General features: G+C 45.8%; 1 protein-coding gene across 5 annotated transcripts in view; it reads right to left on the bottom strand.

Annotated features, from left to right (window-relative positions):
* The window catches only part of Syt17 (synaptotagmin 17), a 71,626-nt gene that overhangs the window by 23,100 nt on the left and 23,128 nt on the right, over positions 1–25,398 (bottom strand). For all 5 annotated transcript variants that reach the window (XM_052762916.1, XM_052762918.1, XM_052762915.1 and 2 more), the window contains exons 6-7: positions 7,418–7,538; positions 5,411–5,566 (exon numbers count right to left, since the gene is read on the bottom strand). In XM_052762916.1, coding sequence (XP_052618876.1) covers positions 5,411–5,566; positions 7,418–7,538 — 277 coding nt within the window. The remainder of the gene's footprint in view (positions 1–5,410; positions 5,567–7,417; positions 7,539–25,398) is intronic.

The following is a 25,398-nucleotide window of genomic DNA, read 5'->3' as shown; positions in this document are numbered from 1 at the left end:
TTGTTAAAAAGTTGCAAGTCAAGCGTGGAGGCTCCTAGTGGGAGGCAGAGGCAGGAAGATCACCACGAGTTGGGGGCCAGCCTGGTCTACACAGCAAGTGTCATGTCCAGCTGCCGCTACATAACAAGGCTCTTTCTCAAAAAACAAACAGGGCTGAGGATGTTGGTCAGTTGGTAGAGAGTCCAGTTAGCACACACAAAGTCCTGGGCTTACACCCATGATCCCAGTCAGCATCACCTACAGAGTTTGAGGCTAGTCTGCATGTCTGAGACTCTGTTTCAAAACAAACCAACAAAAACCAAGCAAACAACAAAACAGCACAGTACACACACAAGATACATTTTAACACTGTTTAACACACAATCGTGACATGTACTGCCCTGATATGAATGAAGGAACCACTGCTGTTGGAGCCCATGGCTTTTGCTGTTGTTGGTTTGAGGCAGGGTTTCTCGGTATAGTCCTGGCTGTACCAGAACTCACTTTATAAACCAGGCTGGCCTCCAACTCACAGAGACCTGCCTGCCTCTGCCTCCTGAGTTCTAGTATCAAAGGTGTACACCAACATGCCCTGCCTGAGTCCATGTTTGAACAGGTGTTTGTCAGAGTCAGGGTCTCACTACATAGTCCCAGCTGGCCTTGAACTCATGATGCTCCTGTCTCCATCTCCTGACTCCTGGGGTTACAGGAGTGTGACACCATGCTAAGACTAGATAATAATAATAATAATAATAATAATAATAATAATAATCTTCTCAAAGTGAAATTCTCTACCATTAAAAACAGATCCTTGCCAGGCGGTGGTGGCTCACGCCTTTAATCCCAGCACTTGGGAGGCAGAGGCAGACGGATCTTTGTGAGTTCAAGGCCAGCCTGGTCTAGAGAGCGAGATCCAGGAAAGGCGCAAAGCTGCACAGAGAAACCCTGTCTCGAAAAATCTAAAAAAAAAAACAAAAACAAAAAACAAAACAAAACAAAACAAAAAAAAACAGATCCTTATGTACCCTGCTCTCAAGCCCGGAAACCCCTATTCTCACAGATTTTTGACTAATCTACGTGATGCTCGTCCTTTTCTGGCTGGCTTATTCTACAGCACATGACTTCAAGCTTCATGTTGTAGCAGGCATCCAAAGAGCTTCCTTTTTGGGTTTAATGGTCATTTCATGGTCTGGATAGGCCAGGTTCTCGTTGTCTTTCTGTTGTAGAATATTAGTTGAAAATGTTCATTTATGCTGTGGAACATTTGTTTAATGATGCAAAAATGTGTTGAGTTCTTTTGTGTTGCATTTGTTTAACTCTGTGAAGCTGTGTCACTTTGCCTGTCTAAAACACCTGATGGTCTAATAAAGAGCTGAAGGGCCAATAGCCAGGCAGGAGAGGGATAGGTAGAGCTGCCAGGCACAGAGAATAAATGGAAGGAGAAAAAGAGAAGAAAAGAATAAGAAAAGGAGGAGGAGAGGGGGATGCTAGGGACCACCCACCCAGCCAAACAGCTAGACACAGAATAATAAGGAAAGAAAAGACACACAGAAATAGAGAATGGTAAAAGTCTAGAGGCAAAAGGTAAATGGGATAATTTAAGAAAAGCTGGCTGGAAACAAGCCAAGCTAAGGCCAGCTGGGCATTCATAAGTAAGAATAAGCCTCCATGTGATTATTTGGGAGCTGGGTGGCGGGCCCCCAAAAAAGTAAAGTGTAAAGACTGTATCCTTTGTCCATCACTGAGCACCTGGGTGGTTCGTCTTCTATCTGTGTGGATGCTGCTGCTGAGAACACAGGGACACAGACATCTGGGTCTCTGCTTTCAGTTCCTGTAGATTCTCTGCCCCTCTTCTTACACAGAGACGTAGAATTGGTGGGTGGCAATAGAGTTCTACTTCTAAGTTTTTGAATATTGAATTGAGTCCCTTCCTCCCTTTCCCTCTTCTTCCTGCTTCCCTGCCTCTCTCCTCCTCCTCTCCTAGCAGTTCCTTCCTCCCTTCTTCCCTCAATTCCCTCCTCTTCCTCCTTCTCCACACTGTCCCTCCTCCCTCCTCCCTCCTCCCTCCCAATCACTTCTGTGGCCAATTCACATTCCCCTTCACGCAGGACCTTTGTGGATTTTCCAGAAAGGTCCTAAACCATATGTTTCAAGGGTGGGAAAGCAATCTTCCCTTTTCCTTTTTTCTTTTTAAACCCAGCTGTAAAAAAAAAAAAAAAATCACCTGACTGCCTGCAGACAGAAGCATCCTCCCTCCCCACCATGAGAAGAAACTTCTCAGAGTGCCCAGCCCCCAGGCTAATTACAGGGTTCCCCAGGGAGTCTCAGCAAATGCTTAAATTGCAGATCAACCTGACTTTTCCTGAGAACTGTTTGGAAACATGGGGCTGGGCTGGAACTCAGATCCTTAGCCTGGAGGCAATAGCACTCTCCCTGAAACAGCAAATAAAGGAAGTCAGAGACCTGTGGAGCTGCATGAGGGGGTTGTAGCTTGTCTAGATCCAAACCCACTCATCCACACTTTTGCTACTATTCTAGCCAGAGCCCTGTAGGTAAAATGCCAACCAGCTGTAGTTCCCACTCTTAGCTGTGACTCTGTACCCTAGCCAAATATTAGAAATATCTGGGGGTACTTTATAATATCTTTATATATACAGTAGACCCCCTTCATCTGTAGGAAGACAATCTGAGAGGCCTAGTGGATGCCTCAAACATCTCACAGTACCAACTCTGTATTATACCTGTGATGGAGTTTAACTTATAAATACAGCAGAGTAAGAGATGAACGGCGGCCAGTAATAAACTAGAATACTTACTACATCTATATACTGCCCTCCAGGTTCCATGGATACCGTTTGTGGGATTTTCCATTCAGTGGTTTGGTTTTTTTTTTTGGTTTTTCGAGACAGGGTTTCTCTGTGTAGCTTTGGAGCCTGTCCTGGAATTCACTCTGTAGCCCAGGCTGGCCTGGAACTCACAGAGATCCACCTGCCTCTGCCTCCCGAGTGCTGGGATTAAAGTCATGCGCCACCACCGCCCAGTCATTCAGTGTTTTTGTACTTTATTTGACTGGCTGACTGAAACCCTGGTAGCAAAACTATGGTGAGGATCTGCTGTAGACACCCAGCCCCAGCACTCTGGTCCAGTCTCTGGGGATGAGACATGGCCACTGGCTACATTCTCAAGCTCCCTGATGGTGCTGTAAGTAGCCTTGACATCATGGCATCGGGAGCCATGCTAACTTCCTCCAGAGTGAATATTTGCCACAGTGCTGGCCTTACGGGGCATGAGCCTTGGTGCTTGTATGGTTAAGTACATCTTTTGTGTGTGTCAAGAGCACAGGTCCTGGGCAGGCAAGCGAGCTCAGAGGGTCAAGTGCCAAGCCTGACAACTTCAGTTTGATCCCCAGGACTTACACAGTGGATAGAGAGAATGGACTCAGTCAAGACACCATGATATGCAAGTGTACACACACATACACACACACAAATAAGTAAATGCAATTGAGAGAGAGAGAGAGAGAGATCTTTTCTGATAGAGCTTTGACAATGCTTCCCAACTGAAAACAGTCACCTCAGGTGGGGCTCTGTGTGTGTGTGTGTGTGTGTGTGTGTGTGTGTGTGTGTGTATACACTTGCACTTTGAAACTTCTTTCTTACAGACTAACTATGTGAGATTTAAGGGGTTTGAAACCCGCTGCAAATAAGTGCAAACTTCTCCACACTTGGATTTCCTTTGTGAGGAACCAGACACCTTCACTGATAATTTCAGAACAGTAAGTAGTACAGTGATGGCTATAAAGAGGCCAAGTGCCCCTGAGGACCCAGATGGGATCAACTGGGTTTCTGTTCTGTCCTTAACACTTGGAAGCAGTGTCTGAGCAGGGAGAAGATGTTTAATACATACTTGCTAAATTCATGAATATCTACAAAAATGTCCTTTTCAATTTATTCTTTGAAAATTTCATCTTTGTGTGTGTGTGTGTGTGTGTGTGTGTGTGTGTGTGTGTGTGTGTGTGTGTGTGTCTACTGGTACATGTGTATGTGAAACCCAGAGGAGGAGGATTGTCATCTGCCTCCTTATTCCCTTGAGAATCTGATGACCACTGCCAAGGAGCCCCCAGTACTGAGGTTGCGGGTTCATGCAGCCATGTGTGGTTTTTAACGAGTGCTGGGATTTGAACCTCATGCTAGTACAGCAAGGACTCTTACCACCGAGTCATCTCTTCAGCATCTCATAAAGATTTTGGCCAGGGCAAGAGTTCATGAAATACCTGGAGACAAGGACTTTAGACTACCTCTAAACAGAAGAGAGTTTCCAGTTGCCCCAGAGCAGGACTCCTGGAGGGAGATGTCAGGCCAGCCAGAACCACAGAGCACATCAGAGCTCTGCCGGAGTTGGGTTTTTGTTTTGTTTTTAAGACAAGGTCTCATTTTGCCCAGGCTGTCTACGAACTTGCTTTGTAGCTGAGGCTGACCTTGAACTTCTGATCCTCTGGAATGCTGGGATTACAGGTGGGCACCACCACGCCAGATTTGTATGGTGCTAGGCATTGAACCTGAGCAAGCACTCTAGCATGAGCTCTGACCCCAGCTCCATGCCCAGGCTCTTGAGTGACAGGAACTATGACATCATGTGTGATGACTTATTTATGCTACTAAAATTCAGGGTGATTGTTATGCAGTAACAGATAACTACTAAACCCTAAAATCAAACACAATTGTATCCCAAAAAAGTAGATTAAATTTTACCAGAAAGTGGCACGTGACACCTCTACTTAAATATTATATTCCCCATGCCTTTTACAATTGTCCTTTCTGAGTTAGGTGACCTCACTTTCTTTTTTTTATTTTTTTTTTGAGACAGGGTTTCTCTGTGTAGCTCTGATTGTCCGTACTCATTCTGTAGACCAGGCTGGCCTCAAACTCAGAGATCCACCTGACTCTGCTTCCAGAGTGTTGGGATTAAAAGCATGGTCCACTACCGCCCAGCCTTCTATACTTATATTAAACCCAGCAACCTGAATCATCCCAACCACTACCATCCCTGACATCAGGACCACCACCATCACCATCAAAGCTGACATAATATATATAAGATACTATTCAAGGGTCATAAATCATTTACTCAACACAATAAACCTATAACACAAGAGCTAATATTATCCATAATTTATAGATGAGGAAACTGAGGCCCAGGGTAGTTAAGTGGCAGTTTCAAGGAATCTAGCTTGAGTTAGATTCCTGGCAATTACGTAACAAAACTTGGGTGTTGTCCAAGTTTCTGGATAGGAAGTTGGTTCAAATCTAGTTAATTGAACATCAGACACCAAATTCTTAGGCGTTAACTCTGTCTAGATGCCTTCAGTTTTTATGCAACAAGTTGAACATGCCTCACCAGAACTTCCTCAGGATCTAGGATGTTACCTTACCTGTGAATACTAGGCTGGCATTTTCCAGTTCTTCCTGGGGAACTTTGAAGCTGAAGGATTCATTGTAAAAAGGGTCAATTGTGCCTCTCAAGAATGACGTCTTCTTGGTTTTCACAAGCTTGAGTCCATGTACCAGCTGGATTTTTACAAATGGGTCTGAGGATTGGATACAACATTGTAGAATACTGGAGATGAGGAAACATAATCTAACCATCTCTCATCTCTTCAACTTTCCCGCCTTCCTCTCACTCTCCCACTCTCCCACCCACCCACCACCCACCCATCCATCCATCCATCCATCCATCCATCCATCCATCCATCCATCCACTTTTTGCCCATCTCAACCAATTCATCCATCCAGCTACACAAGCACTCATTTACTCTTTTGTCCATCCATTTCCCACCTATCCATCAAGTCATTAATACACTCACCATTCACCATTTTTCTATCCATCCATCCCTCTGTCCATCTGTCCATGCATCCATCCTTCCATCCAAGTTATTATCTATGTAACAGGGTAACCATCTAACCCCTCCCCATCTCTATATAGTCTGCAGTGCTGGGGATGGAGCCCAGGGACTCCTGCATACTAGGAAAGGGTTCTACTACTGAACTGTTGTATTTTTTCTATCCATCTACCCACTGATTCACTTACTCATCCATTTATTAATCCAGGCATTAATCCACCCCTGCTTTCACTTAATCATTCTCCCATGTATCCGACTGTTCTGTTACCACGTCTATCTTCTTATCTGCTGATTCCCTTTCCTCTTCCTCCATACATCTACCACTTATTGAACGCCTCCCCATGTTTTAGGCATCGTGTTCATTTTATAAATGGGAAAACTGAAGATTTAAAGATAAGGGACAATTTGCTCAAGGTCTAGCTGGTGGAGGCAGAACCAGGTTGGAGGCAATCCAAAAGCAGAAAGCCATTACAGGCCAATGGGCTCACAGCTCATACACAGGAGGAGAAGAGTGAATGCAGAACTAAACTTGTCATGCTTTGGTCATTTTATAGTTAGAAAGGGATTTGTGCAGGTGATTGAATGTAAATATTTAAGCAACCCAGTGAGATAAATACTATCATTATACAATTTTCGAGATGAAGGAGCTGAGATATTCAGAGGTTAAGTAACTTCTCCAGGGTCACATCTTTGCAAACAGCACAGACACGTTTTACAGCAGGCAGTTTGGCTTCCCTCTGCTTCAGCATCCTGCCTCTCCATTGCGGTGAGCTGGAATGCGCTAGCCACTGCAGTGTTCCTTCCTTCCTCCAGCCCCCTTGAAGCCTCTACTTTACAGTGTGACTTTTGAGAACTTAGGGTGCAGTCTAGATTTGGCTGTCATCTCATTGCAAACAACTTCCTTTGGCTATTGGATCTGGGGCGGGGGAGCAGCATTTCTACCACTGAGCTGAAGGAAGGGAGCCCAGCAATCATGGCTTCATTTACAATAGCATCCTCAGCTGTCACAGAAGAAGCTACTACATATAGATGGAATGGAATCTGGGCTTTTTGTTAAATGTGTTTGAACCGGTTTTTGCTCGAAAGTAAATAGCGCTTTCAGAGCTGGGATTTATAAAAAAATACAGTACAGGAAATGAGCTGCAAAAAACAAAACAAACAAACAAAAAACAAAAACAAAAACAACCTTCAGGCTGGGCCCACCTTGTGAGCTATCGCCACCTAGAGCATAGCATCTGCATTACAGGCATAGGATGTGGGAAAAGCAAGTTACTTCTCAGTGACGTATAAGTTCAAAGAGAAGATGGATTTCAGAAGTTATCGTATCTGGTCACAGGTGTGATAGGGTTCCCACGATGACCTGTGTCATCCTAAGACATAGCCGATTATTTACTTTTTTCTTTTTAAACTAGCATTCTAGTTCTAGATGCTGTCCACTCTTACGTTACCTTATTAATAGCACCAGGACACAAAAAACTGGGTCCTTCAAACAACAGAGAACCCCTTAGAGATGTAGAGGATACTAGGATTGTGCCATACCTGAACCCTGGCTCACGTCAGTCTGCAGGAGCTGCTTGGCTCGAATGATGTCCACATTCAGTCTCCCAGCACTTGGGAGATAGTTTAGAGACAGAAGCAGCTCGCCCAGCTCCACTTCATTCTGCAGGAAAGAAAATCGTCAGAAGGTTGCTTCGTTAGTTTCTCCCCTTTAGTGTCCCATGTACAGGAGGCTGACTCCCAAAACTCACGACTGGGTGGCTGAGGGTGGGTCAGTCGACAGTGGGTGCCTCTTTCTTGTGCTTTTTATTTTGCATGGGTATGTATGTATGTGTGTACATGGAGGAAAACCTTTATGTGCACATGTATGGGTTTGCATGGAAGTCAGAAGACAGATAAACCTGGGCATCATCCTCTCAACGCCATCCACCTCTTTTGAGACAGGATCTCTTATTGGTCTGGAGCTCATCAACTACGCTAGATTGGCTGTCTGAGCCTCCAGGATCCTCCTGTCTCTGCCTCCCCGATGTTGAGACTACAAGCATGTGCTGCCATGCCCAGCATTTTTATGGGGGTTCTGAGGATTGAACTCAGATCCTCAGGAATACAAGTGTTTTACCGACTAAGCCATGTTGGACTTCTTTTAGTTTCTGCCTCCAATTATGTTCTTGTTTATCTCAGAAAGTGTTTTCTGCTCTTAGGAAGTTTGACAGCAGCAACAGAAGTGATGGGCAAGTGCTGTGCTAAGTGCTTTGGATGTAACACCCAATTGAGTCTTCATGACGAGTCCAAGAGGCAACACTATGTACTTCATTCAGTAGATGGTGGAAATGAGACTCAGTCCAAAGTCACACAACTGAAAAGAAGTAGTTTAGACAAGAGAAATGATCGCAGACTCTTGAACCAGCAGAGAGCTACCTGGGAAAGGTACCACTCTTAACCGTAGCTAACTACAGAGCCCACCCCTTTCCACGACCATGCTCAGCACATTACCCCTCCTACCAAAGAGCACCCCTTTCCTCTATGTTGGGCTATCACACTTAAGAAAAATCTACACAAGTACCCAGGATGGTCGACTCCATGCTGCCTAGAAAATGGGAGCCTCATTTTCATGTATCTATTTAAGAAATTGTTAAAAAAAAAAAAAAAGTTGCTTCAGAGTAGTGAATCATTCTCCATTACCCACTCCCCAACTGTATTAATTATAAACTTTTGACAAATGGTGTTTTATCTATACTCACCTCTGTTTATAAAAAATTAGCTGAGGGTTTTAAACTAAGTCTCAAGTAGGGTGTAATTTTATCTGTTTATCCCCACACAGGCATCTCTAGGTGATCAGGATATTAAAATAAGCATTCCTAGTACGGTTAACTTCCAGGCATATGAGAAGTCAAAAACAACCAAGGAACCTCAATATATGCCATCTCTCAGATTCAAGGATTACCTCATGGTCAATCTAAATTTCTACATCTTCATTCAACCCCATATATGATTCAGAAGTAGCCCCTAGACATACACCATTTATTAATAATATTTCAGAATGTATCTCTAAAGATGTTTCATCTATTCCCATATCCATCCATCTACCTACTTATGTATGCATGCATGCATCCATCTTCCCACTCATCCATTTACTTATTCATGCATACATTCATGCATCCATCCTCCCACTCATCCATCCACTTACTCATGCATACATGCATGTACCCATCCTCCATCCATCCATCCATCCATCCATCCATCCATCCATCCATCCATCCACTTACTCATGCATACATGCATGCATCCATCTTCCCACTCATCCATCTACTTACTCATGCGTATATGCATGTATGCATCCATCTTCCCACTCATCCCTCCACTTACTAGTGCATATATGCATACATGCATGCATCCATCCTCCACCCATCCATCTACTTACTAATGCATACATCCTCCATCCATCCATCCACTTAATAATGCATACATGCATGCATCCATCCTCCATTCATCCATCTACTTACTCATGCGTACATGCATGTATGCATCCATCTTCCCACTCATCCCTCCACTTACTAGTGCATATATGCATACATGCATGCATCCATCATCCATTCATCCATCCACTCACTCATGCATACATGCATGCATCCATCCTCCACCCATCCATCTACTTGCTTATGCATACATGCATGTATCCATCCTCCCACTCATCCATCCATTTACTAATGCATACATGCATGCATCCATCCTCCCATCCATCATTTACTCATGCATACATGCATGCATCCATTCACGTTCTCTACCCTTTTCAGCAAACAGATGGCAAGTAGCAATTCTAAAACAATGTTTATCACAAAAAGATTCCTATATGGTCTGGGCATGGTGGCACATGCCTTTAATCGCAGCACTTGAGAGGCAGAGGAAGGCAAATCTCGATGAATTTGAGGCCAAGCTGGTCTACAAGGAAGTTATAGACCAGCCAGGGCTACAGAGTGAAACCCTGTCTCAAACACAAAACAAGATCAGATTCCTATATGGATCAAGTTAACCTATAAACAAGAAACAACCTCACACTTAGCTACAGATTTCAAACTTGCAGCCCATGGGTGTATTTTGTTTGGCTCACGTCACATTCAGACAGACAGTTACTAATTATTATGTACTTTTAAAGACCAAGTATTTCATATTAAAAAATAGAATTTCTTGCTTTGCTTGATGAACAGGAAGGTCTGCTAGTGCTGGGGCCACGTTCCCACTTGGTGACCGACAAAGAGTCTTTGCTGGATATATATACTATAGTGGTGGGCCCCTCTGTGTACCTACTTGTGGAAAACCAGTTTTACAGAAGGGCCTGCTCACTTCACTTACCAAGTGCCCCCCTGCCCTGTTACTTTTTTCATCATATTTTATTTGTTTATTTAGTAGTTTTGGGGGTACCCTTACCCACTGCCAGCACCAAACCCCTGCTGTCAATATCTGAGTTCTCAAATCTCAAGTCCTCTTCTTCCACCATTCCCAGTCGCCTGGCCAGTCTTCAGCAAGGCTGATTTAGACAGAATCCTTCTTCCCTTGGAGGCAACCCTCATTAATATTCCATCACTGTCTTGGGTGAGGACTGAGCCCAAGCTCTGCCCCTCTACAGAATCTCACTGCTGTGCTCCTGACGCCGTCAGGGCGGTCCTGACTAAAGCCTGACTGTCTGTGCTTTAGAGTGTCATCTGGAAAGCATCGGCTGCACCAGCATGTGGACATGCTTTGGGCCCCCAGCACCCACATGAAATCTGGGTGGGGTGGCACATGGTTACTCCAGTGATGGGGGTTGGGAAAGCACAGAGACAGGAGACTCCCTGGAGCTCACCGGCAGACAGGTCACCCTAGCTGAACTGGTGAGTTCTATGTTCAGTGAGAGCTCCTGTCTAAAAAATAAGGTTGAGAGTGAATGAGAAAAATATTTGGCATATACCCACACAAAACATATACACATCCACACAAACACATATACATGAATACACAGAAAACATGTACACACACACCTACACAAATATGTACGCATACAAACATCTATATCCACAAACATGTCCATACTCTTCACAGATGTACACACTCACACAAACATGTACACACCCACAAATATATATACACAAACATGTATGTACCCACATACACACAAATATGTGTATATACAAACATGTATACCAACAAACATGTACACATCCACACACCTACACAAATGTATACACCCACAAACATGCATACCACACATACACACAAATATGTACACATACACACGTGTACCCATAAACATGTACACATACGTACACACCTAAAAAACATGTACACAATGCACACACACACAAATACATGAAGACACATACACACAAACATGCACACAGCCATATACACACAAGTATGTATACATACAAACATGGATACCCACAAACATGTGCATGCCCACACAAGTATGTACACACACACAAGCATGTACACACCTACAAACAAGTGCATACCCACACAAACATGCACACCCACAAATATGTGCATGTACACACACACACACACACACACACACACACACACACACACACACACACACACAGAGTGTCTCTGAGGGGCTGAAGATGTAGTTCAGTGCCTAGCAAGTATAAGGGTTCTACCTCAGGACAGAAAAAAAAGTGTCATTGGGTATTTTTTCCTTAACACCATCTACTACCTGCTTGGTGAGACCTGCCCTTGAATTATGTCCCCTGGTTACCTTTGTCTTTTCAGGTTTCTCCTGCCCTGGCTTGGAGGGTCAGATTTTCAAGGCAGGAAAGCTGAACTGGGTACCCTGGGACATAAGAAAAGCCCAGGACCCTTGACATGGTTGCATGTGGCCTCCTGCTGGTCCTCAGAGACCTGGAAGGTGCAGCATCCTTAGCATCTGACCCTGCAGGTGCATCTGTTTTCCCGTGAGTAAGACTGGCTGAGATCCTACAGGAGCTCAGGCCAGGGGAAGCCATCCTGGTCTTCAGGAACTTTCCTCTTCCCAGGTTTATAATCCAAAACAACACTTCCCTCACTCCTTCTAAGTTCTACAAGCTTCTCAACTCCTGATGCCTTCCTTCTATGTGGAACTGGGGTTGGGAGGGATTAATAGCTCAGTCAAGCTGCCTAAACATGAAAGAATAAACTTGGTGTGTTTAAAGAATAAAATGAAGGGTAAGATGGCTGGGGGTGGGGCATAGCCAGATTCTAGAGACATCCATGGGCCATGGCAAGCTGCTCAGTGGCTGTCCTCCTAAGGGAGTCTGCTCAGCCTTGGACATTCTCAAAGGAAGCGGGAGGGGACAGGACACCATTGCCTGAGCCTCGGTACCCAGGGACTTCTTGAGCCCTTCCTGACACCCTCAAGAGCAGAGAGGCCTGCTGTTTCCTTCATCGAGGCAGCCAAATGGACCCTCTGAGGCAGCTTCCTGGACTCATCCCCTTTCTAGTCATTTCTTGCTTTAAATGGGCTTCTTGCTTATGTGGGCTTCAGGCTTACTGTTCCCTCTTCTTCCCAGGCCCACCCCACACCAGTTCCACAGCGTCCACTCCCAGCCTCCCCGGGGGAAATATGTGCATTGATCCAGCTGCTCTTCTGCTTGCTCATCAGGGAGTGATCAATGTGCAGCCCGGGGATGGTTAGTGGGGACTAAAGAGAAGGCTAACTGAACAGAGCACTTGATGATTCATTTAACAAGCTTCATTCAATAGTTCCTGGATCCTCAGTCCAGGGGGTGTCGTGGTCGTGACCACTACAGCGAGTCAGTAAGACATCAGCATAGGCTCAGTCCCTTGTGTGGCTGTAATTCTGTCCTTCCAGCAACACCAGAGGCTCCCACTTTACAAATGAAAGAATCCATCCAAACCATGTGGTTCAGATCATGAATGACATGGGGAGGGTGCAGGCTCAGCTCCTGTCTTTAATCTTGCAGGACCTTCTTGATAGTTAAGGGGCAATCACAGACATGCAGCAAGCCAAGCACAGTCTACTGGGTGATAAGAGGTTAAAAAAAAAAAAAGTCAAAGCACTAGGATCTGCTTGCCTACCCACATGGCTACCATCAGGATGAACCCATGACTATACCGCTGAGGCAGCTCCGAACCCACAAGGCAGAAGGAGAGAACCGGCTCCTACAAGTTGTGCTCTGATCTCCACACATGTTCTTCAGCACTCTCACATGCATACAAACACATGTGCACACATACACAAAAGCAGAAAGCAGAAAACGATGTCCTGAAATCGGAACCCCGGCCACAGCTGATGGAAATGTAAAACTCTCAACAGTCTGAGCCTCAAGAGTCTCAACGCTGCAGTCGGGTGATGCACAGTAGGCCATGTGCTTGCTAAGGAAGCATAAGGATGGTTCGGATCCCCAGCGCCCAGGTAAAAGGCAGCCGATAGCACTGTTCGTAATCCTAATGCCGGGGCGGCAGACACAGGTGGGCCCCTGGAGCCTGCTGGTTAGCTGGCCCAGCCAATGGGTGAGCCCCAGGTTCAGGGAGAGACTTGGTCTCAAAACATCAGGTGACAAGTGACTGAGGGACACTCCCTGCATTGATGTCTGGACCTATATGCATATGCATGCACACTACACACATGTATACATGCAATACCCACATGTACACGTATACACATACATACAAAATTTTGACACACAGCCACCATGGGATCCGGCAGTTCTGCTACTAGAGAAAACAGATCTCTACACAAAAACTTACCCACGAGCCAGGCTTTAGGTGGGGGAACCTCAGCATTTGAGAGGCAGAGGCAGGAGGCTCGTGAGTTCAAGACCAACCTGGGCTGCATGGTGAGAGAGACCCTGTCTCAAAACAACAACAACAACGACAGCCCGAACCCACAGAGAAGAGAACCCAGCAAAAGCGCCAGACGTTCATGCAGTGCTATTCCCAGCAGCCCACAGGTGGAGGCCGCACAGCATCTGTCATTAATGGAGATGCACCGTGGTGTATGTAGACAATCAAATGTTCTTCAGTCATAAGAAGGAACGAGGGTAAAGGCACTTGCCATGAAAGTCTGAGGACCTGAATTCCATCCCTGAAACCCCCGGTAGGAGGAAAGAAACCAACTTCTGAAAGCAGTCCTCTGACCTCCAAACACGGGTTGTGGTACGTGCGCACACACGAACACACATATACACATACGTGCACACACACTCTAAATTAGAAACGTGTAAATGAAGGAATGATGCACTGACACATGTGACACAGATGGACGTGGAAAACATGCTTGACACAGTCATGTGATCCCATTAACACACAAACATACAAACTGTGGCGGTTAACCTCGACGGTCCGCTTGACTGACGGACTGGTTTTGTCACCTAAGAGATACTCCTGGGTGTGTCTGTGGGGATGTCTACCTGAGGGGTGGGTCTGGTACCAGACCCACCCTGAATCCCACGGGCTGGGGTCCCAAGCTGAATAAACAGAAAAAGGACCAGAATTCATTGCTCTCCTCCCTGAGCGCAGATGCAATGTGACCAGCTGCCCCTCTCTCCCGCCACCACGCCTTCCCCTCCATGACTGTCTGAGTGCTCACTCGATGAGCCAAGCATCCCTTCCTTCCCCAAGCCGCTCTTTGCCATAGCAACAAGAGAAGTGACAGTAACAGAGAGCACAGTGGTGTTTTCCGGGATCTGAGAAGCGCGGCAATGCAGGGTGACCACGTCACGGATACACAGCCTTGTCCGAGTGATGGAATGTTCTGGAATTAGGTGGAAAGGATGATTGTACACCACTGAGGGTCCCAATGCCAATGAATGGTAGACCACATTAATATTATGTCAACTTAGCCTCCATTTAAGAGGGCACCACCAGGCCTGTGGCACACTAGAGAGCCTGAAGTTTGATCTAGCCTCAGCAGGATGCGGCCACCACGGCTTCCTGGAGAAGGATGAACTGGGGTCTTAAGATGTGAGTTGAATTTTGTTTAGCTTATCCTGTTGTAGAGAAATGTTGCGGGAAGTTGGACCCTGACAGATGGAATAGAACCCGGGAGGGAGTCTTTCCTTCCAGTCCCATTGCCCTCTCCTGCTCAGGTCCTGAATTCCTAAACTTCATAACACAAAGTTCCAAACAACTTGTTATTCATGACAAAGTAGCTGAGATAGTTAATAGATTAGATTTTAAAAAATAAATGAAGACTCTCCTTTATAAATAACCTCACCCCAGGCAATTTCAAGTTGTTATGGTTGGGTTGGTCAGTGGGAAAGATAAGGATGTCTTCCCATGAAGGCAGAACAGGTGTGTGCTGGGGACCCCTGCAGAAGTAGGTGGGACCCCCATCTCTATTTCAAATAAGAGAGATGTATATTTTAGGGGCAAGAGTATAAAAAATAACTCTAAAGGAATTATTGAGAAGTTAGAAAGCTGGGGTCTGGGGGAGATGGGTAAGAGTGTTTGCTGCCCAAGCATGGCATGAGGACCTGAGTCCAGATACCCAGCACTCATGTAAAAAAAAGATGGGCATGGCCATATGCCCGCCTTGTAACCCCAGTGCTCTGTGTGTGTGTGTGTGTGGGGGGGAGACGATGGCTGGGGCTTGTTGGCCACCAGCCCAGCTCCAGGTTCAGTGAGAGACCCTGTCTCAAGGGAAGGGGGACAAGAGTGATGGAACAGGACAAGACACCGGATGTCCTCCTCAGGCCTGTATGCAACGTGTTCACACAGACATGTGTATACATACCCCATACACATACACACACACACACACACACACACACACACACACACACACACACACACACACAAAACCACACATGAACAAAGAAGAAAAACGTAAGACCATGGCTAGTGCAGGAGTCCTGCAGTTTCCAGGGAATCTCAAATGTCACCTTCTCATCTAAGCTTCCCATCAAACCAGCCTGGTCCCTCCATCATGCAGCCTTGTTTTATATCCTTTGTGGCACTCTGTCCTTACCAGATGTTTTCACGTTCCCCATAAAGGCCAGCACAATGCCCATCTGTCTATTCCTATATAGAACAGGAGTGTCCAATCTTTTGAAAATTTGGCATGACATTATCATTCACAAATGAGTCAGGCCACATTCATAGCTATTCTGGGACACACGTGGCATGCTGATATGGATAGTCTTTAACTTACAATGATTTAACTTGGGATTTCTTTTTTCCACATTGCCTTTGAATTTTGTATGCTGATGCCTGAGCTGGGGCTATGTGTACTTTCTCTCTTGCAGTGTTGTGAGGAGTGAGTATGACTCCCACCAGCCATGAAAGGACAAGGGGAGACACCAGTCCACAGGTGTGCTGTGCTATTAAACTGTGATGTTTGGAAGGCTAGACGGCATTTCCGTCATTCTAACTAGATGCCCGAGATAATCAGCTTATAAAGAGGAAAGGTTTACGGCAGTTTCCATCCACCATAGGCTGACCCCTTTGCTCTGGGCCTGCGGTGAGGCAGTCTGTCACGTGGGAGTTCACAGTGGAACAAAACCACTTAGGTCGTGGCTGGTGAAATATTGGTGAGTTGTCATGTGTTGTTCAAGCTCACTGAGAAGCCAGCTCTGGAAGCAGGCACTTTCCCCCTAATTCAGATTCAATCATGTTGGTCTCAAAGTGTCCTCTAAAGATCCCCATCTCGGGGCAGGCTACCCCTAATTCTATAAGGGGGAGCAAAGAGAGCAGCAAACGGCTGGGGGGTTAAAACACTGCCTTTGAGAACAGTGAGATGGCAAACCATCTCCAACAGAGGTCACTATTGTTCATCCCACAGTATGAAAATGCCTGCCGTGGGAAGGGAAGCCAGAAGCCGGGCCACAGAGGGACGGTGTTGGGGGCCCAGGAGAACACTTCCTCCCCAGTGTATTCCTGCTGGATACTCGTGAACCCTGACGGTGCTAGCCTTGTTTGTTCTGTCAGACCTCTCTGTCAGATGTTGTAAGCACCCGACTTGATGGCTTGCTATTGACCTACAGCCTCTGCTTACCTGCACTTGCTGTTCTTATGCCTTCTATGTGGTTAATAAACACTCATTTGAAACCCAAAGCGTGGCTACCATAGATCTGCCACAGGTCCTTCTCTGGACCACACAGAACAGCTGGAATGCAAAACAGAGGAGGAGAAGAGGTCCAGGGTCTCTTCGGTGGCATGTCTCCATTGACCTAAAGACCCTACGTCCCATCTTAAAGGCCCTATCACCACCCAATAGCACCCCACTGAGGACCACTCTTCCACCACAATGGGAGACAATGACGCTGCAGTCTGCAGCGGGGAGGTGAGAGATGCTTTCAGCTTCAATGTTTTTAATCCACAGTGGGTCTGTGGGAATGTGACCGCACTGTAAGTCAAGCCGCACTCATGGCACCTGATACCACTTCAGTCCTGGTGATCCTGAGAACAAGCTATGCAGGCCCCAGATGGACATGGAACCGCTGTCACATCACCATCCCAGAGAGGACATGAGCAAGACACACCTGTCCTTCTCCACCTTAGGAGGCTGGAGGGAGACGGGAGGAGGAAACTGGACGAGAGAATCATTTCTCCCTTTTTCCTTTTTGAGGCGATGTCACAAATAAACAAGCCTCATTTCCTTTTTTATAGAAGCCTGATGAGCTTAATTGAGTAGTGCCACGTGGGGTGGGCTCAGGAGACCCAAAATAGACCGTCTGTAAATTACACAAGTGAATCCAGAGCCCCCTCTGCCAGCTCTCTGGCAGCCTACGTGTGCAAATGCTGTAGCTCTCCACCCAGGAAAAAAAACCCAACCCTGCAAATCCTCTCCTGCAGCCTTTGAATACAGTCAAGCTCTAATCAATAAAAAGGAAATCAAAGAAAACCATCTGGGACAAAGGACATTTTCTGGGGAAACAAGAGCCGGGCTGTCTCCTCTCAGCTTTCTTTGAAGTGCTTCTAAATGCTCCTTCTGCTCACGCTCACCTTGCAGAGGGCTTCACGAGTGTGCACACAACTTTTAATGAGGTACAAACACAGCTGCTGGGCAGGCCCCCTCTGCTTTCACTCTGACCACCTCGGAGAAGCCTTTGTTTCCTAATCTACAGTGCAAGCAACCTTTCTAAAGAAAATGATTTTTAAAAAAAAAAAAAAAAAAGCAAAATCCATCTTACATAAAAACACACTTCTGTATTTACAAGCTACATTTACAAAACCCCAGCATTTTACACACTTCATCAACATGTCCTTTTCTCCTCCCACCTCTGTCAAGACACCCGCATGTATTTACACAGCTGCCTGGAGGACACAAGCAGATTCTGAAATTTCCTTGTAGGGAACTTTAAACACATGTATTTTCCATGTAATGACCTAGGCGTGCATCAGCTTTAATCTAACAGTGTAGTCTGATATTCTACACTGGATTATAACTATTTTTCTATTGATAGATACCTAGTTGTGTGTATTATGTTTATGTGTGCAATCCCATGCGTATGCAGTGTGTGTGTGTGTGCGCACGTGTGCGTGCTTGCATGTGTGTGTGCATGCATGCTTGTGTGTGTGTGTGTGTGTGTGTGTGTGTGTGTGTGTGTGTGTGTGTGTGTAGGCCAGAGGCTGACATAGGGAGTCTTCCTCAATCCCTCTCCATTATTCATTGAGACAGGATCTCTCAATCAAACCCACAGCTCACAGGTCCAGCTAGTCTCGCTAGCTGGCTTGCCCTGGGGATCCACTGTCTGTGCAGTGTGATTACAGGTGTACTGCCACGCCCACTGGGCACTGAGTGAGTCCTGGGGATCTAACCATGCTTGTGCAGCTGAACAATCTTCCCAGGCCCCCAGCCCCACCCCGTTACTTGTATGACCTAAATGGATTTTTTTTAAAGATTACATCCTTCTCATAAAACCCTGAGGTAGGATAGTTGGCTCAAGAAACAGGAAGATATTTTTTTGACAATCAGTATGAATTGGAGGATTGATTGCTAAAGGGGGTAAGCTAACTTTACAGCCACCAGCATACAAGATGCGAATCTATGTCTCCAGGAGAGACTGGGGAAGGGTGTTAATGCTTTAACAAATGGATGCAAGATCACGGTGACTTCCGACACAGGACGGCTGCATTTCTCCAGTTGACTATTGTCAGGACTTGGATCTGACACATCCCCTCCAGGCTTGTGTGTCTGAGTACTGGTCTCGGCTGTCAGTGCTGTTTGGAAAGACTACGGAACCTTTGGGACTAGCTGGTGAAAGCAGTTCACTGGGGCAGGCCTTGAAGGTTGTATCTGCTTCTGGTGCAGGGTAAGGAGTGATGTGACCGGCCCCAAGCATTTGCTGCCATGGACCAAGATGCTCCAGCTACCACACAGTCCCTGCCATGATAGTCTGCACATCTGAACTGTGAGCCAAAAAAACCAAAAACCCTTCTCTCTAAGTTTTGTCTTTGGTCATAGTGACAAGAAAATTAGTGGACAGAACTATCTAGTCAGGTGTCAATGTGTATTGATCCCACTTTATCACTTATGTATGGGGGATATGGTCCAACTTTCAATGTGTGCCTGAAAGCACAGGCAATAGTGAAGCCAATACCCACCACAATTTCTCTATGTGTTTTTACGGGCAGTAAAGCCAAACATACAAATTAGGCACAGTAACAAACCAACACTAATAATATTAGAAGAATTAGAATAATACACTATAATGAGTTGTTTAAAACTTATTAATTATATCTGGAATTTTCCATTCGTATTTTTGGACCATGTTTGACCCTGGTAAGTGAACCATCGAAAGCAAACCCATGCACAGGAGACGAATACTGTCTTTCCTCTGTTCAGAACCACTGGCTTCTGACTTTCCATCTAAGTCCAACATCTTCTCCATGCCCACAATGTGGGTGACGATACAATGGGCTGGATTTATCTGCCACTGTCAAGCTTTCCATCATTCTTGTCCAATGACGTCTTAGTTACTTTATACATGGTGTGATAAAGTGCCTGGCCAAAGCCACGTCAGGGGGGAAAGGGTTTATCCCAGCTCACAGTTCCCAGGGGACACAGTCTATCAGCAGGGAAGGCACAGCAGCAGGGACATGAAGCTGATGGTCACATTGCAAACACCTGAGAAATGGAATAACGAGGGGGAGGGACTCCAACTGGGGAAATGGGAGGGAGTTCAGTGCAGAAGGAGAAGGGTGGGCGAATCACACTGGGGTTGTTTGATAAAGACTCTCGAAATCACATTATTTTATATTTACCTAAAATTACACAGAGTGTGTGTTAGTGTGTATGTATGTACAAATACATATGTTAAGGGAGATATATATATATATATATATATATATCTCATATATCACATGTAAATATATTTAAAATATATGTGTTAAATATGTATATATATATATGGGGGGGTTAAGACATTTGAGCTGACAATGCTCCCCACAAGAACCATAGTCTAACAAAATCCCTAGGATCAGACCCAAGCAGGGTACACCCTTTCAAAATGGTGTTCAGGGTAATCCAAGTGACTCGCCAAACAATACAGGTTTTTGATGTAGCCCCTGGTTGCCTCTCAGGGTTGAAGGTAAGCCCCTCCTGCTGAGGACACCACACACTTAGGATATAGGACTCAGATGACTGGAGCTTGATCTGACCTGTTTCCTACAACCTAGCTTCTAGGGTTCCAGAAAACGCTACCCAAGCTGCTAAGGGAGGGAGGCAATTAAACAGTCCTACCAGCTGCAACATCTGTGAACCACAGCAAGTACCGGTGTGGCAAGATATGAATAAAGGTGCAGTAAGTGGCACTCACATGTCGGTGGCCACCAACAGCTGTCTAAGTGGACTTAAGGCCCACTCCACAGGAGGGAAATCATCCCAGGCACTGGAAACCTAGCTGGCTTCCTGGGGCTAGAGAGGAAATGGACCTTAGAAAAGAGTTTGCTATTGAAATTTTGCTAGACCACCATAATTCCTTACTACATTCTAAATCTTTGACACACCTACAGGAAGTGTAGGTATAGTCTGCCTCTAGTGTAGACGCTAGGCAGAAAGTATAGGCATAGGTCTGCGGGCATACAGCAGACCCGCTCCTCACTAGAGAAGTCTCACTGTTCAGCAGATGGAGGCCATCATAGGAAACCACAACCAGACACAACACAGAGATGAATGCAGAGATGGGGATCCCAGCCCCAGCGGTTACATCAACACCACAGCTCCTGCACCTATGGCTCAGGAAACATTGGGGAGGATGAGGTGAGAAGATTGTAAGAGACATAGTATCAGGAAGTCTGCTGTGAGCAGTCTCTCCTAGAATGGCTGCAGAAACAAGGCCTGAACAATGACATTGTCAATGGACATGCTAATGTGGGAGGGGGAAAATCTCTAGATGAAGAACTATTGATGCTGAGAGAAGGCGAATTAGCCTCTCCCAGCGACGAGGCCCCTTAATGGTTGTCTATTGCAGAGTGATCAGCCTGGAAATCATATATACACCACCAACAAAAACGGACTCAGTAGGTTGTGTGTACACACAACGTGAATGTGTACATGCATGCACATATATCTATTTACATGCATGTAACAAATGTAAGCAAAGAAAAGGAGACTATCGACTTGAGAGTAGGTGCATGGGAGGGATTTGAGGGAGGACATCTGGGGGAGGCAGGACTGGCTGGAGGAAAGAAGGAAGTGATGGCCCACTTCCGGTGGTGTATTTCTTCCAGCAAGGTGTCTCCTACTACGGGTTCCACAACTTTCCAGCACCACTAGCTGAGGACCAAGTCTTCAGATGCATGAGCATACTGGGGACATTTCATAGTCAAACCACAGCAGATGAGTAGCTGATCAAGGAGTTGAATTTGTGTTTTCCTGACTGCTGAAGAGAGCAGGTTTTTTTTTTCAGGGTTATCAGCTTTTCATACACTGCTGTCTGTGACAATCCTGTCCATTTCTTTTTGCTCATTTTTCTGTTGAGCATTATTCTTTTCTTACTAACATACAAAAAAACCTTCAATATTGCAGATACTAATCATTTGACAGTTACATGTTCCTGGGGTTATGTTCCCCCCAAATATATTTGCCATATTCAATTTCAACCCCAAAGCCGGTTAGAAAGACCTTATTTTTAAATGGTCATAATAGGTAGTTGGCCAAGATGAAGCTACCCTGGAGAGGGAGGACCCTGATCTAATATGACTGATGTCTCTATAAAGGGGAAACTGATTTCAATACAGAGACAACATACACAGATGATTGTAGATGCCTAGAAGACAAAGGACACAAAGGATGGACAACAAACCCTGGTAGGTTAAGAGAAGCTTGGAGCAGACCCTTTCTTAGTGCCTTCCTGGTCACATGGCTCAACAACAACTTCCGGAATCATGGGAACAGCTAGCCTGTCTTGTTTGAGCCACCAGGGTATGGTTCTTAGTTATGTCAGAACTGGCAAACCAACACATTTGCATAAACACGTTCCCCGGCTGCCTTCAGTGTCCGTTATCAGAGCTTCAGGTTGACAAAAGCCCACCAATTTGACATGTAAACATATTCATCTTCTCCCTTTATGGTTTGTAAGTTATTTTTGACCATTTAAAAAGATGGTTAGCTATGACTACGCTGTAAAGATATGCTTTATTTCCTTCTAAGACAGACTTCCAAATGTAAGTTCTTGACTATGTGGGCTTCTTTTGGTGTATGATACAAGCAAGGTAAGGATCCATTTTCTTTTTCTTTCCCTTCCTCTTCTTTCTTTCTTTCTTTCTTTCTTTCTTTCTTTCTTTCTTTCTTTCTTTCTTTCTTTCTTTCTTTCTTTCTTTTTTCCTTCCTTCCTTCCTTCCTCCCTCCCTCCCTCCCTGCCTCCCTCCCCTGCCTCCCTCCCTCCCTCCCCTCCCTTCCTTCCTTCCTTCCTTCCTTCCTTCCTTCCTTCCTTCCTTCCTTTCTTTCTCCCTCCCTCCCCCACCCCCACCTCTCTCTCTCTCTCTCTCTCTTTCTCTCTCTCTCTCTCTCTCTCTCTCTCTCTCTCTCTCTCTCTCTCTCTCTCTCTCTCTCTCTCTCTTTCCTTTTAGATAAGGTTTCATGTAGCCCAGGATGGCCTCAAACTCAACGTGTAGCTGAGGATGACCTTGAACTTATCTTTCTTTTTGCCTCTTCCTCATGAGTACTAGAAATACAGACATGCTCCATCATGCCCAGTTTATGCAGTGCTGGGGACAGAACCCAAGGCTTCACCCATGCTAGGCACACACTCTACCAACTGAGCCATGCCCCCTAGCCTTCTATGTTTTATCTCTGCTCCTCAGGGCTTGGAGCTCATTCAGAGCAGTGCCTCCAACTTCCCAGTGCTTCTGGCATACAGCAGACCCACAGTAAATGCTGCTCGGTGAAATGCTTACTTATAGCTTTGTGTGTGACACCCAGTCTTCCAAGGAAGCTTGGAGAGCAGGTCAGTATTCTGGTGTCTGAGAGTTTCTGTCTTAGACTGAATGACTGTCCAGACACAGCCAACCCACTTCAGACCCACTCCATCACAAGAGAGTAAGATTCATTCTGTATCAACCATGCGGCCAGTGAGTGTCTTATTGCAAGCACTCAGCCCCAACCTGAAACCAGGGTAGGCGTGCTGCCTGTTCTCCACCTACCCAGTGAAGAACTGATAGGCTCAGTTCCATTAGACTGCACATTGCTGTACCAAACACTGGGTATACCCAACTGAAGCAAAGGAGGATTTATTTCAGCTCACAGTTTCAGAGGTTTCTGCTCCCATCATGGCAGAAAGGAAGCTGAATGGAACAGTACAGAGAAGGGGAAGATAGGGGCCTTGAGGACATGTCCCAGTAATGTATCTCCTCCAACCAGGCTCCACATTCCACAGATTCACCACTTCACAACAGTCTACTGAAACTGAGACTCCATGAATGGATTGAACCTTAGGTCAGAACTTTCAGGGTCTAATCATTTCTGGGCAGACACACTCAGAGGTAGGTGTGCCTTACTAATCTCCAGGCTTCTTCAGTTCAATCAAACTGACAATCAGTACTGACAATCAAGACAAGCAACCTTATGATAAGAGATACCCGCCCCCCCGCCCCAAGCAGAAGCAGCACAAGCCAGGATGGCCTTGGGGACCTTCTAGGGAATTGACTGGAAGACACAAAGGGAGAAGCTGGATCGGGAGCATTGGCGTTAACCTTTTATACCATTTCCTTCTTCCATTTCCACAAAAAGCCTTATTCTGTTCTGCATTGTACAGCTATTCAGAGAAATGACCATCTGTCAGGCCTACAGAAATGTATAATAGGTGCTGGTAGTGGTTTGAATAAGAATGGCCCCCATATGCTCATATGTTTGAATGTTTGGCCCCCAGTTGGTGAAATTGTTAAGGCAGGATTAGAAGATGTGGCTTTATTTGGAGGAGGTGTGTGGGCTTTGAGGTTTCAGTAGTCTACACCTTTCCAGGTAGCTCTCTCTGCCTAGTGGTTGTGGATCACATGCAAACTCCCAACTACTGCTCCGGCGCCATGCCTGCCTGCCTACTGCCATTTGGCCACACCATGATGATCATGGACTCACCCTCTAAAACTGTAGCAAGCCCTCAATTAAATGCTTTCTTTTATGAACTGCCTTGGTCACTCTTCATCCCAATAGAGAGTATCTAAGACAGTGAAGGTCTTTTTAGTATATAAATAATTCACATAACCAATGCGTTAATTATGCAATGACTTAACTAGCATGGCAGCTCATGTTATAAAGAGTAAAAAATGCTATGGGAACTCACCTTCCCAAGCCTCCCCTGCACAAATGATGCTGATATGAGAAAGAGGAGAGATGGGAGCTCAAGAGTTGCCATACTTTGCATGAGAAAATTCTCTGAAGGTCCATGTGTCAAAGGCTTGGTCCCCAACTTAGTGTTATTTCGGAGGTGGAGCCTTCAGCTTTCAGAGATGTGGCCTATTTGGAGGCCTTTGGATGCCTCAGGGTTTGTCCTTGAAGGAGAATGTGGGGCACTGGTCTCTCTCCTCTTGTTCCCCAGTCATTTTGTGAGCAGTTTTCCCCTCCATGTGCCCCCAGTATGAGGTGCCATCTCAGGCCCAACGTAGTATTGTTTTGAGTCACTGGATCAAACAAGACCACTTAGGGATCTGAACTTTAGTTCACGACAAGTCACAAAGGTGCTCACCTATCAACTTCAACATCCTGCACCCTACATCAAATTCATCATCATCATCATCATCATCATCATCATCATCATCATCATAGTCATTTTCTCCTCACCCATGTCCTCTAGTTCCCTGCCTAGCACCCAGCTCAGTAAACCTCTCTCTCAGGCAAACTTCATGACATTCTAGAGACCCCTCCTTTTAGGTCATTCCCAACTCCCAAACCCACTGACAGTGAGTTGGAGCCCTCACACCAACCTCGGTACATCTAAGTCACCAGACCCCTTGCTCCACTCACTGAGGGGCACTGCTCAGGCCTGAGTAGGAATTGACCCTGAGGGTCACGTGTTGCACACCTGGTCCCCAGCTAGTGGTGTTGTTTTGGGAGGTTGTAGACACTTAGGAGGGGAAGTCTTAGTGGAGAAGGTGGGTCTCTGTGT

The sequence above is a fragment of the Peromyscus californicus genome, unplaced genomic scaffold (assembly GCF_007827085.1).
Source record: "Peromyscus californicus insignis strain IS unplaced genomic scaffold, ASM782708v3 Scaffold_4__1_contigs__length_199733344, whole genome shotgun sequence".
Lineage (NCBI taxonomy): Eukaryota > Metazoa > Chordata > Mammalia > Rodentia > Cricetidae > Peromyscus > Peromyscus californicus.
This window is presented reverse-complemented; position numbering and strand designations above follow the sequence as displayed.